The sequence below is a fragment of the Protopterus annectens genome, chromosome 13.part0, assembly GCF_019279795.1.
Source record: "Protopterus annectens isolate FY-2018-M chromosome 13.part0, PAN1.0, whole genome shotgun sequence".
NCBI classification, from domain to species: Eukaryota; Metazoa; Chordata; order Ceratodontiformes; family Protopteridae; genus Protopterus; species Protopterus annectens.
The window spans coordinates 5,404,743-5,419,655 of record NC_056747.1 but is presented as its reverse complement, the minus strand read 5'-3'; the positions used below and the strand labels follow the sequence as shown (position 1 = coordinate 5,419,655).

Genomic DNA, 14,913 nt, shown 5'->3' with positions numbered 1-14,913 from the left:
TACACAACTGTTCGTTTTCACTAGAGTGCAAAATTCTATTGTGGAAGTAGTGTTCATAAATATATACTAGGCTAATGACTACCAGGGTCTTTATAAGCCTATCTGTGTGACCTAAACCACTTGTGTCCCTATGTATTAGGAAGCGGTATGTTAATTAAGAAGTTTCTAGAGTTTATGTGGGGGGTATGTTAGTTTGGGCATTACTTTCTGCCTCTGTCTATCAGAGATATTGGGGCAGACCCAGGGTGAGTTTCAGATTTTCTATCCATTGATCAGGTTTACACTTAAACAGGGTTGGGGATGGACTCTGCTTCACATGGATGGGGGGAGCCTGTTCAAGAGCATGGGGATCCTCTGAGACGTACATCTATTTCACCAGTATGTCTTATTTACATTATGAGCAAAACTTAAATTATTGGAACTAATGGTTCTGATTCGTGTTCATTTTGCTGATGTGCAAAATAGCCTTCAGAGCTGGAGACAAGGATGCCTTGTATGCCAGTCCTATATTGCCTCTCTGTAATCTGTAGGCGATAGAGTATACAGGTAGAGCTTTAAGGTGCTCCATATTGGAATCTTAGCAATCCAGCAGGTAAGGAACCTTTTGTGGTCATTCCAACTGTTTTATATATATATATATATATATATATATATATATATATATATATATATGGGGCTGATAAGGGCCAAACAAGGTGGCACTATGATTTCCTTGAGCCTGGATGCCATGCCCTTACTTATAAGTTGGGCAACATAGAATGATTTTCTTAGTACCTTGGTCATATGTTGGTCAAAGGCCAGATTACTGTCTCCATATGTTCCCAGATCCCTGACTACTGAAGGAATTCTTGGGGTGTCTTATCGATCTAGTAATTAGCCTACGTGGCAGTTTTCTCAAAAGGCACTATAATGCATTTCTTGGCACTGAGTTTTAAACTGTGACTTTGGCACCAGTTTTATCTGTGTTAAACCCTCTTGTAAGATGTTTTTGTGATGGGGGGGGGGCTCTGATGGCTCCCAAATTGCAGTCGTTGATATCAGCCTTTAGTTCCAAGAAGCAGATGCCAGATCGGAGCAATCTGGGATATAGCTGGAGAAGGCCTTGTTATTGTCTTTATCTTGACCTCATAATTGGCCTTGTTGGACCTTTTAGTCCTCTTTGTTTCCTGTTTAGTTTGATTGGAGAGCTGCTATCATTGTGGGAGTTGCTGTTCCTGATTTAAGCCATGACTTTTTTCCTTTTGTGATATACCCCACTGGTGACCGGTCTCTTAGTCGAGGTGGTCTCGCCAATCCTAATTTCCTAGGTCTTGTCTGTGAGCAGCTGGCAATCTAGCAAAATATGTAGGGGTTTATGCCCAGTTCAGTCAGTTTGTGAACTATACCAGTGTGTGTTGACTGGCTTTGCCAGGTCTAGGTAGGTGGTATGCACCATTTTCAATTATCCATTGCCATTGTGACCTTCTCAAATAAAACAACCCGGTTTAATAGGCATGACCTTCCTTTGAGAAGGCCAGACTGGGTTGAGATCAGTAATAAGACAACCCGGTTTAATAGGCATGACCTTCCTTTGAGAAGGCCAGACTGGGTTGAGATCAGTGACTGAAGGCTGTCTATGCCTTTCCTGATTATTTCCATGATAATTCAGTCCCTGAGTTTGCATATTAGACTAGTGAGGCTAATAGGTCTGTAGTTTCCAGGGTCAGTTGATGGCTAGCCCTTGTGAAGCAGGATACCTGATGCAGTCCTCTATTTTTGTTGAACAAAGTCTGTTTTAAGGCTAGAGATAATAAGTGACTCAAGTGATCCTGATAGGTCATATTTCTTGCTATTTAAATGTCCCGAGACATTGTCAGGGCCCATTGAGGCTGTGTTTTTGGCCTTAGCAAGTGCCGCCAGGACCTTCTCCCTGTTAATAGTTTGGGGGGTATGCTAGTAGGTATTTCATGGATGGGAGGCAGAGGAGAGTCGAGAGGGAGAAGTCTGTGCTAAATTTGTCAGCCAGCAAATTCACTATGTTGCTGTGCTCGGTGAAGGTGGCACCACCGACCACCAGTTTGGCACACTGATGTGTGTTTCCTTTGAGGTTTTAGACATAGCTGTAGAAGGCCCTGTCATTGTCTTTATCTTGCCCTCATAAATGGCCTTGTGGGACTTTAGTCCTCTTTGTTTCCTTTTTAGTTGGATTAAAGAGCTGCTATCATTGTGAGAGTTGCTCTTTCAGGTTTAAGCCATAACTTTTTTCCTTTTCTGATATACCCCACTAGGGCTAGGATTCCACCAGTGTTTTTTTTTTTTTTTTTTTTTTAAGACTTATTTCTAGTACGTACAGCTGCCTCTGTATAGCAATTTACATGATTGTACAGGGTCTCTGAACAATTTTGCATGGGTTGCTGGGTTGCCAAGAACTCTTGAGTTGGGATGGGGCATTGAATTTTGACAAAGCTTTACTTAATAGTAGTTTGCTTTGGAGTAGCTTCTAACTGTTAGCGTTTGCTGGGGTTACTAAGTTGATTGTTTCAAAGGAGACATATTTGTTGCCCAACCTCAACAGTGGGGATTTGACAATGTGGGGGGGCTCTCCCATTTTGGTGAGTACCAGGTCCAGTATGTTTGAACCTCTGGTGGGTGTGCACACTGTCTGGTCCAGGGTATTTGTGGAAATAGTCTAAGAATTGTGCCTTTGAGTTTGAGGCAGTGTATGTTTCCCAGTCTATAGAGGGGTGGTTAAAGTCTCCCATGAATAGAGTATTTGGTTTAATGTAGTGTGTCTCCAGTAGGTCTTGGTATGAGCTATGAGATTCTAGTGACATAGAGGGTAACTGGTAGCTTGCTAGGATATGGTGTGGGACTTTGTCTATGCTGATTTGCATGTGGATAAGTAGCAGGGCATCATCCTGTTTAACCAACCTAGAGTTATGTTTGTTGTTAATGCAGACTGAGACTCCTCCACCTTTTGCCCCCGTCTGTGCACCTGATAGTCTAAATGTGTGGAAGACACTGAAGTCTTGCATTTTTAGAGTGCTTTCTGTGGATTTAAACCACATTTTGGTAACGGCACAGATGTCCACATTCTGCAGAGTGAGGAGAGCCTGTAAGGTGTGGAGTTTCTTGTTTATGCCCCTAGCTTTGAGCAGTAGCATGTTTAGGTTTCTTTGGCTTTTATTTGATAAGTTGGTAGATTTGTCAATTTGGCATTGCCTAAAAATGGCTCTAAGGGAGTGGATAAAGTTTTAGCCAATATTTGGAATCCTAGTGGAGACAGGTGCAGACCATCCTTTGCAAAACAACATGGTTTGTTAATCATGTCCTCCCATGCTGATAAGTATTGAATTCTCCTGGAAAGACACTAGAAACTCAGCTAGTTATTGAAGTCACAGATATTTTGTTCATACTGTGGCATCCTCCTTGCTAAATGCTGCTCAAAGCAAGGGACATACCTGCCCGATGCACACACATTCAGAGAGATATTAATAATGTAGTAGAGGGAAGTAGTCTTAGGTCATTAACACCCACATGAACTATGATGGAATCCGACTGGTAACTTTAGTGTTGTGACTTGAGTAAAAAATTTAGTGGATCCAGCTCCAGAGGTTATCTTCTCCTTGTTCAGGCTGGCATCTGTGTGTCATACAATGGGGTCCACTATCTGGCATCTCTGTGTCATACAATGGGGTCCCCTAAGACAAGACTCCTGGGTAATGTGTTTGCTTGCCTTATGGGTTTTACTCTTGCGGCTTCACTGAATATAGGTGTTTGTGGTGTTTAGTGCTGCTTTTGGTGAGTGCTTTAGAGACTGCTCAGGATGGGCACTGCTGCTTATAGATGTACGAGGTCTTTGAAGTATAGGAAGAATGCTTGTATTACGTTGGTTAGGGCTGAGCAATTTTTTGGTTTAAAGAGAAGTCTGTATATTATAGTTTGCTGAGAAGGAGCTTTGTGATATGGCAATTCTAACCAGTTTATTCCTTTGAGTGCTAGGCAAAGCTGTCTTCTCTTGTTTATAGTTTATAGCATATTTAGCTGTTTTATTATAACTTTGCTCACCACAGCCAGGCATCGGAGGTGTGTATAGTCCACAATGTGGCTATAACCTGTAGAGGGGCTGATTGTGGATGAAAGTGACTGACTTTGCAGTCACTTGCTCAGGTAAAATGGTCATGAATCTGAATTTGTAAGACTGTTGTACATTTCTATGGAGAAAGGTGGAATACTTTACTGTGGTCCATTTATTTGAACTCCTAATCCGAGATCGGAGGTGTACAGAGTCAGTAAAGTGGCTGTAATTGATGGTTCGAAAGATTGTCTGTGATTAAAAGCAACTTACTCTTGCTGTTACGTAATAACGTGATCACGGTTAAACAATGTATGTATGGGTGTTGCAGAGTATCTAAGTGAAACAAGTTGGTCATATTTCGTTTACTTTCCATCACAGTCAAATATTAGCTTTGTACAAATTGGCTTACTGGGCAGGGTGTGTGTGTGTGAAAGCAGTTGATCATTAGCACAGCGAGTTGTTGGCCGTGACTCCTTTTGCTCAGAGTCTGCATATCCTCTATTTTGTCCAGTTGCTCACCTGTGGCTGCTAAGGCAGTCCAATACCTTGCGGTAACAGTGAGGGGAGGTGCACACCTGTGTCTACTTATGCAGTCCCATATCGTGCAGTAACAGTGAGGGGAGGTGCACACCTGCAGCTACTTTGGCAGTCCCATACCATGCACTAACAGTGAGGGGAGGGGCACACCTGTGGCTACTTTTGTAATCCCATAGCATGCAGTAACAGGAAGGAGAGGCGCACATCTGTGGCTGGCCCTACTCTTCTTACTCCGTGTAATAACAATGCACCTGTGGACTACCTGTGCAGTGCCATGTTTTCAGTAATGAGGAATGTATATGGGCTAAAATTCACTAGCACCTGACCTGTAAGAAATGGACAGGTAAGCATGTGCCTGGGCAACAGCATCCAAAGGTGAAGAGATTAGCTAAGGCTTCTGTTGGGTGGAAAGAGACACAAACAGGCTGCTTGGGGCCATAACTGCAGTGGTGTAAGATTGTAAGGGCTGACTGGTGTATGATGCTATTTGCTTAATTCTCAGATATTTAGGGAAAACTGCACACTAGGTGGTGTGTATATCTGTGTTTCTTTGTTAAATACTTAATTGACTACTTAACCATGTCCTCACACACTTTAGACATGCTGTATATCTATGCATCCCCAGACTTAGGATCAAATATTAATCTCCCAAGCATTGCAGAACAGACTTTGGGGCCAGTGTTAAATAAATGATGTACATAAAAACATTTTAGATGTTTCTTTTATAGTTTGTCTGTACAGCTCTTGCTTAAAATTGTAGTACAATTTGTTCAACTGTTATTTAGGTATATTTTGCAAAACAGCATATACAAATTAAGAATAAATGTAGATTGTAACAGCAATATGTAAAGACTTAACTTAAACTGAACAGATTATTAAAGGAAAGTCAGAAATTCACCTTTGTTGAGCACTTTTGCACTGCTCTAGAGATCGTGAATATCTAGGAGGTTTGCTGTTCACCAGGCACCTGTTAACTCGCGGTAGATTGCTGCAGCTTTTCTGTAACAGTCCAGCTAAGTATTTTGTCCTGGCCATCTGAAATTCCTTAGTTACACTATAATTAAAGAAACGAGCCTGGTGCATTGTCCCTGTTTCTTTACAAAAAATGAATCTCTGGACACACAAAGTTTAAACTGTATTCTTCCTGTAGTCTCCTGCTGATGGTACGTAGCGCTTGGTGTCATTTTCAGATCTACTACAAAAACTGGAAGTTAAGACTACCAGCGAGCCTAGTACCAAAGTCCAACTCCCTGAATGCTCACCCATTGAATGTTTGGGGAAAACTACTGAAATATTTTCTTTTGCAGAGATCCAACTGCTTTGCCTTCCCACCCCTTACTTATGTATATTAATTCTGTGGTTGTAGCACACCTGTTTAGGCTGAAACATGAGTCACACATCTGGGATCTCACTGTAGAGGTAAACCAGTTGTAAAGCATTCCAGCAGAAGTGGCTGTCTCAGGGGATTTACCCTGTTTGGTATGTTTACAGGGGAGCTGCATTTGAACAGATATGGGCCTCTTGTTGTTTTCCCATTTATTTGCAGAATTGATGAGACTTTATTATTTCAAAACGACTAATTAACTTTATGTGGAATGTAATATGTCCTATATTACTCGCATGAGTCACTGTGAAATGCAGATTTCTTCTAAGTATTCACTTTAGACTGAGGTGCCTGTATGGTGTGAGTTAAGCCACATTTTCATGAAGGTGTGCGTTTGTCTCATAGGATAACCTCTGACCAGAACTGGGACTGATTGTAAAGCCAGATCATATCTGCTGTCACACTCACCGTGATAATGTTGAAATGTTAATAGAACAGAGGATATTAAGTTAAAATGAGAAAATAAGACCTCTGATAAAAAAAGAACAACATGTTAATCTGTAGGTGTCAGTGTGGCATTATGTTCCTTTTTCTTTTGACATTTGTTCATTTTTGTAGCCATGAGTGCACACTTTCATTGAAACTGTATTTGTTTTGCAGATATTGATGTCAGTTCAGAAAACCATTGAAAGGCTTTTGTTTTCAGCAGTCCCTATCAAAGCATACTGGATTGAGAGAAGGCTAAAAAATCTGTGTAAGCTGCAAAATGTCCAAGCCATTAAAACAAGTATTCAATAAAGACAAAACTTTTCGGCCAAAACGGAAGTTTGAACCTGGGACCCAAAGGTTTGAGTTGCATAAGAAGGCTCAAGCGTCACTAAACGCTGGGCTGGATCTGAAACAGGCTGTTCAGCTGCCTGTTGAAGAAGATATGAATGACTGGGTAGCCGTGCACGTGGTGGACTTTTTCAACCGCATCAACTTGATCTATGGTACTATTTATGAGTTCTGCACTGAGCAGTCCTGTCCAGTGATGTCGGGTGGCCCCAAGTATGAATACCGCTGGCAGGATGAAAATAAATACCGAAAACCTACTGCCCTTTCAGCACCCAAATACATGACTTTACTTATGGAGTGGATAGAACTTCAGATTAATAATGAGGACATTTTCCCAACCAGCATCGGTGAGTAACATTAATTATTTCTATTTTTGTTTTATTTATAACATTAAGATCAGTCTGAAACAAATCTCATTAAGGGGCTGTCTGCTGCTTCCAAGCTTATTTTTATTTCAATTTTCTCTGCTTTACTTTTCTTATTGTAGCTGGATTTGATCCGAGTCTGAAGTTTAAGCACTAGTTAGATAAAAACAAAATTCACAGACCTGAGAGATGTGGACAGATATGGTGAAACTTACCATAAACAAGTTCCTTGACAAATATTCTACCCAGATTATCTGTGACTTTGGAAGCCTTTTTGCCAGAGCACATGTTTATATGTTTCCATGATGTTCTCGTGCGCGTTATAACTCCGTTATTCTTTAACTTGCTGTCTGTAACTTTTTACTGGTAGCTGTTCCACCATCTCAGATGCATACTTATAGACCTGATTATCCTGTCATTCCACTGGTTTCTGATGAAAGCTTCTAGACCTGACTGTCCTATAATTCCACTGTTCTCCTATTCATGCTTCTAGATCTGACTGTCCTGTAGTTCCACTGGTTTCCTATTCAAGCTTATAGACCTGAATGTGTTGTCAATCCAAAGGGTATTTCTACACCTGATTGTCCTGTTGTTGCACTGGTCATCAATGCATAATTTTACACCTGACTGTCATATCATTGCAGTGGTTCATAGGCGTTTACTAGGCTAACGACCACAAGAGCCTTTTAAAGCCTAGCCATGCATCCCAAATCTCAAGTTCTGGTATCCTTCATAAGTGTAAGCAGGGGCCTTGGAGATGAAACATTTACAGCCTGCTTGTGAGAGACATGGGTGCCAAATCAGGGAATAATTTCCTGCTCCCCAGCCAGTGTCCAAGTTACAATTGAATTGAGTTAGGGAGGAACTCTGCTTCACATGGATGGGGAGCCTGTTCCAGACATGGAGATACATACCGGTCTCTCCAGCAGGTCCCATTTATATCACAGATAATGTTTAAGTCTTTAGAATAGGTAATTCTGGTGCTGTTTGCTTTATGAATATGCAGAAGGTCCATCAGAGTGGGGTCTGTCAATGCCTTGTATGCCAGGCATATATCTCCCCTCAAAAGCCTGTAGGAGTCTGAATACAGGGGTAGGGCCTTGAGGCAGTCTGCACAGGACATGTTACTTATGCCCTGTATTCCTTTAGTGAGGAATCTCTGTGGACATTAGAATTGTTGGCTATGCCTGGTTAGGTACATACCAAAGGGGGCATTGTACTTAATGATAGGTCTGATGAATGCTGAATACAGAGGAAGAATGACTTATTTGGACTTAGATGCCATACCTTTTGTTTATAAGTTGTGCAATATAGAATGATTTCCTCACTACTGTAGACACGTGATGGTCAAGGCTAGATTACTGTCTATGTGCGTCTCCAAGTTCCTGACTACTGGGTCAACTCTAAGGGGTGTGTTGTCAATATGATAGTTACCAGGTATGGAAGACTTCCCAAAGGATACTATTATACATTTCATAGCATTTACTTTTAGTCCTTGGCTCTGACAGCAGTTTGATTGTAACAGACAGGAACCAAAGTAAGACAAACTAGCGAAAAACAAAAAGACAGCTTGGAAACACCAAAGCAAATTCTCTCTCAGTTTAATTCTCTCTGTTTAATGAAGCGCTTTTCGTCTTGCACATATGGCAAGACTTCATCAGAAACTGAACAAACTTCAACACAAGCAATATATACACACCCTTTTTGTCACATGACACTTCTAATTAAAATCTTGTGTCTTAAAGGCACATCCACATTATTGCTACTTAAAACATTTTTTAAAAACAAATATGACTGGCAATATTTTAGAACACCTCAACCTTTCCCTTCCTTCAGAATTTTTACCTGTAATGGTGATAGAAATATATAAACAAACATACATATACTTACAATACTATATCTCAAATTATTGTGTTGACTCTCAAAATATGATATTACTTAGTTAGCTAAGAAGTCAGAAACTTACATACCCGAGTCAAATGAAGTCAGATATCACAAATATGAACGCATTTTATAAAAATGCATACACACATTAACGTTAGATTTTTCAACTTCAGTATACTGTTTAAAGATATTGTCTCATTCAAACCCGGGTAAAACATTGCCCAGTGTGTATTTGCCAACTTAACTCAAGTTGCTCAAGTAAAAGTGTAAGCAGGCCCCCCCGACTGCCATCAACAACTGAATCAATTGCTTTGAACAAAAATGAATGTTGTGGATAGGAAATAATGTGTCTATCCAGTGGATTGTCTCTGTTAAGGGTCTTTATTTTATATAGATGTTCATATACTCGTTCTTTTAACCTTCTATCCATTTTACCTATGTAAAACACTGCACAGCATTGACACTGAGCTACATAAACCACAAACTTGGACTGACAAATGTACTTCAATTTGATTTTAAAACTAATATTTTTAACTTCAATGTCTTGTCCTGTACTCATGTATTTACAGTAGTTACACATTTGGCATTTGTACATGCCACACTTCCACTGTCGGGTGTTTTTTTTATGTTGTAATAATTCCTTTAAATTAGTCCCCCTCTTGTAAATAATCCAGGGTTTGCTTTTTGACCTTGTAAGAAAGGTGAGGGTCTCTCCTAATTATTTCCCAATTTTTGTTCAAAATTGACATTATTTCCCTTGCATTACTACTATAGGGTGTTATTAAACTTAAATTCCATACTTCTTTTTGTTGTAATTCTCCGTCACTTATTATAACACTTTGTAAACCAATGGACAAAATGGGTTTATACAACCCCTGTTCGCTCTTGTATTTTACTTCTTCCAGTAGACACTCAAAAAAGTCCACTGGGTAACCTCTCCTAACAAACATTGACCTCAAATTATTACATTCATCCATGAAATCCTAGTCCAACATGACCATACGTGCAGCTCTCACGAGTTGACCCTTCACCACTGATTTCTTTTGGTGCCATGGATGGCAACTGCTAAAATGTAATAAAGAGTTTGAATATGTGGCCTTTCTATAAATTTTCGCTACATATGCGTTCCTTTCCATATCTTTACTAAGATCCACATCCAAGTATGAAATCCTGGTCATTTCAAATACATAAGTAAAGGAAAGGAAGTCTGTAGTGCTATTAAAATAATCTACTAGTTTACTAGCTGCTTCCTTATTTCCTTCAAAAATGATAGAAATATCGTCCAAAAACCATGTGCAGAACTGTATGTACTGTTTCACTTCTTGTTTACCAAAGATAAATTCTTGTTCCCATGAGGCCATTACCAAATTGGCATAACTTGCCCCACAGGGTGACCCCATAGCTACACCGGTCTTTTGAACATATAACTTATTACATAAAATGAAATTGTTATACAAGATCATGTCAAGCATTTCCTCTATTAAGGCCACCTCATCAGAGGCTACTGCTTTAGCTCTCGGGTAACTACCGGCTCATTCGATGCCTTCCACATGGGTGATAGAAGAGTATAAATCTACCACATCCACTGTTAGAAAATTGAAGTCAGCATTGAATTCTAAATTCTTGATTTGTGACGAGAACGGCCAGGAATCTTTACATATATATTTCTCTTGAGTTACACACTTCAACTTTTGGTCTACCCATTTTGCCCAAGGGTAAGTTATACTTGCCCTAGCATCCACCAATGGTCGCATAGGTGGATTATTCACATTTTTATGTAACTTATGGATACCAAACAAAACAGGTATCCTTGGGGAAGGCATAGATAAATATCTAAAAAGTCAGTAGTAATCCTGGTTTCCAACAACATTTCATATAAATGAGACTTTATTTTACTGTATGCTTGATTTAACTCATTACGCGAAACCAGCTGATATGTGGGACTTCGGACTATTTGGTCCATTTTATTGACGTAGTCCTCCACATTCATAACAAGCCCCCCTCCCTTATCTGGGGCCATAATACGGACTGGGGCTTCTTGAATTAGTTGTAATAAATACAGTTGTTCACTAGTAACATTTACAGATGAAACATTCCTACTTTTATTCTGTTTATGATTACTACCCAACCCTAAAACATTATATAAATCCAACTCACAAATGAGTTCAAAACATTGTAAAGTTGGGTGTAAAGGGGAACAACAAGTACTTGAAGGATGTAATGCACTGGACTGGACCATAATATTGTCAACAAAAAGCATAGACAAATTGAGTTTACGCACAAATAATTTTAAGTCAATTAATGTTTTAACTAAGTCTGCTTTTCTTGTGGGGACGAAGGTGTACCCCTTGGCTAATAGTTCCACCAGTGGATGATCTATAGTAACATCAGAAAAGTTGTAAATTTTAAAATCTTTATCATTATTCATAAAGATGTTCCTTAGTCCAAAATCTGCAGCATTAGTTGTCGGGGAAGCTGGTGCAATAAGAGGTGGTATCTTTATGAATAAAGATAAATATTTTAAAATTTACAAAAATTTACAATTTTTTCTGATGTTACTATAGATCAACCACTGGTGGAACTATTAGCCAAGGGGGTACACTTTCGTCCCCACAAGAAAAGCAGACTTAGTTAAAACTTTAATTGATTTAAAATTATTTGTGCGTAAACTCAGTTTGTCTATGCTTTTTGTTGACAATATTATGGTCCAGTCTAGTGCATTACATCCTCCAAGTACTTGTTGTTCCCCTTTACACCCAACTTTACAATGTTTTGAACTCATTTGTGAGTTGGATTTATATAATGTTTTAGGGTTGGGTAGTAATCATAAACAGAATAAAAGGAAGAATGTTTCATCTGTAAATGTTACTAGTGAACAACTGTATTTATTACAACTAATTCAAGAAGCCCCAGTCCGTATTATGGCCCCAGATAAGGGACGGGGGCTTGTTGTTATGAATGTGGAGGACTACGTCAATAAAATGGACCAAATAGTCCGAAGTTCCACATATCAGCTGGTTTCACATAATGAGTTAAATCAAGCATACAGTAAAATAAAGTCTCATTTATATGAAATGTTGTTAGAAACCAGGATTACTACTGACTTTTTAGACATTTATCTATGCCTTCCCCAAGGAGACCTGTTTTGTTTGGTATCCATAAGTTACATAAAAATGTGAATAATCCACCTATGCGACCTTTGGTGGATGCTAGGGCAAGTATAACCTTACCCTTGGGCAAAATGGGTAGACCAAAAGTTGAAGTGTGTAACTCAAGAGAAATATATATGTAAAGATTCTTGGTCGTTCTTGTCACAAATCAAGAATTTAGAATTCAATGCTGACTTCAGTTTTCTAACAGTGGATGTGGTAGATTTATACTCTTCTATCACTATATCTATTACTATAGGTGTTCCCCGAGGGGAAGCCTGAGGGAAGAGAGGGGTAAAGTTGGAGCTGAATTTGTCGGCCAGTTGCTATATCTTCTGGCTGAATATAGGTGGCTGTATGTACCTTGAGCTCTGCACATAATTGTGTATTGCCTTTGAGATTGCGGACATAGCTAAAAATTTCTTGTGGTTGTCATTGCCCTGGGAGGCTAAATTGATCTCAAATTTGGCTTTGGTCTCATTCATGCTTGTACATCTGATGATTTCATTGCACTGGTCTTTGATGCATGCTTATACACCTAACTGTCCTTTCATTGCGCTCATTTCTGGTGGGTGCATTTTGAGTTTAGCGCTCTTTTTGAGTTCCTGCTTCTGTCTGTTGACCTGTACACTCCCGTGGCAACAGCATCAGCAGACAGAAACGTGATACTGTTTGGGTGCTTCATCGGGTCATAATTGCTGGTACTTCAAGGACATGCTGTAACTTTAGAGGGCAGGACATTGGTACAGCAAGAGGCATTACCCACAGTGTCTGGGGAGTCACACTAAAGTGTGCTAGCCTGTGTAACTAATTTATCACTGTTTCTGCATTTTCTGTGTGTTTCTACCAAAAAAACAAAAAAAATAATCCTTGTTTTCCCTCCTTCCTCGACTAGTTTAGACCAGTTTACAGGCATTGCTGTATTCTGGGCTGTGGTGTAGTTCCTGTGTTGTCCATTACCTTACTTGGATAGAAGGAAGTTTCTTTGCTCACCAGTGGGAGTGGGGAGCCTTGAGCAGCCTACCTGTCCTTGGGGGAAGTGACCTCAGCACAAGAAGCTGTAGTAATTGGTTGTTTGGGACCATTTCCAGCTCTTTTGTAGTTCACTGCTTAAAATCCGCGTTTGCATGGCTTTGCACAGTCGTACGCATAGCGCAGCGCCGGTTAAATTTTTACTGGCTCCGCCAAGTCTGGTCTTCAAATTTTCCCTTAAGGAACCTCTACTCTTAGTATAACCAGACTACTCACTGTATTATAAGCCTAGCACTTGTTCTCAATACTTCTCTACTAAGTAAGCACTCTCGTACTAAGTAAAGCACTACATCTACTTACCACCCCTGTGAATACCCACTTCCCTTAAAGGTATACCACTCCCTTATACTGTTCTAGCATGTCGAGTGGTAGATTACTGGCGTCGTCTCCAATTCAGCTGGTCAATCTGGGCATCTTGAGACAATGCTACAATTGTCTCATGTACACAGACAACCCTCTCCTCCTCCCAACAAACACAAATACATGTGAGAGATGCAACTATATAGCCAAACTGGAGGCTGAACTCTCTCAACTCAGGACTGGCATGACCAGACAGGAGGAGATGGCAACCACACACACAACAATTCCAGTCCCACATAGACCTACCACAACTGCAAACCAAACACATAAAAACACAAAGACATACTGAGGCTCTAATAAAAACTTACTAAAACAACAGAGGCTCCCAAAGCAGACATCCAAAAATCCACCACCTCAAAACAAAACACATGCAACACATACTTCAATAAATCAGTGTGTCGACCAATCGCAGCCCTTAAGGCCAAACACCTTGCCTGATACACTAGTAATAGGTGACTCCATAGTCAGACACACTGATGTCCCACTGACCAGGCTGAACAAGGAGAAGGTGACTGTGACCTGTCTATCGGGAGCTAGGATCCGCCACATAACACACGCACTCAGGTCACTCCAAAGCAAGTACAAATATGACTCCGTCATTGTCCATGCTGGTGTGAATGACCTGAGACGTACCTCCCTGGACTACATGAAAAGAGACATAGAGCAGCTCTCCGATTATGTAGCCCAGGCTGGTATGACCCTGACCCTGAGCAGCATCTTGCCCTCACCAAGAATGATACCACAATACAAAGACAAGATGATCAGCTTTAACAATTGGCTCAAGTACTGGTATCATTCTAAGGGGATCCAATGTCTGTCTGCCTGGGATGATATGTTGGACAAGCCACGCTGCTTCGCAAGGGATGGCTTACACCTGTCACCACTGGGCTTCCGGATATTGGCTAAGGCTCTTGCCACCCCCATAGTGCCTTTTTTAGGCAAGGCTCAAAAGACAAGCCCACCTCCTTAGAAAACAAAAATGGAAAAAAACTAAGGGTAATGCTGCTCAATGCCAGAAGTCTAAATCTCAAGATGCAGGCACTTGATGCACTCCTCAGCATGGAGAACATCGATGTCTGTGCAGAAACTGAAACCTGGTTCAAGGCTCCTGAGAGCACCCCAGCGCTACCAGGCTATACCTCGTATCATGCTTTTCTGCCCCAAAACCCGGGCCGAACCACAAAGGGAGGGGGAGTGTCCATATTCATAAAGGACACCCACACCTCTAGGTTAGTAGCAACACACGAAGCATCAGAGACCATACAGGTGCAACTAACCATAGGCAAAACTGCTATACAACTGGTAGCATGTTACAGACCACCCTCCCAATCTCAAGAACCCCACTCAGCCTTCCTGAAGACATTGGAG

At 40.5% G+C, this 14,913-nt stretch overlaps 1 protein-coding gene across 3 annotated transcripts in view; it reads left to right on the top strand.

Moving 5' to 3' along the window:
* Positions 1-14,913, top strand: part of MOB3A (MOB kinase activator 3A) — a 308,074-nt gene that overhangs the window by 64,660 nt on the left and 228,501 nt on the right. For all 3 annotated transcript variants that reach the window (XM_044055495.1, XM_044055493.1, XM_044055494.1), the window contains exon 2: positions 6,579-7,102. In XM_044055495.1, the coding sequence (XP_043911430.1) occupies positions 6,685-7,102 (418 nt within the window). In that variant the 5' untranslated portion in view covers positions 6,579-6,684. The remainder of the gene's footprint in view (positions 1-6,578; positions 7,103-14,913) is intronic.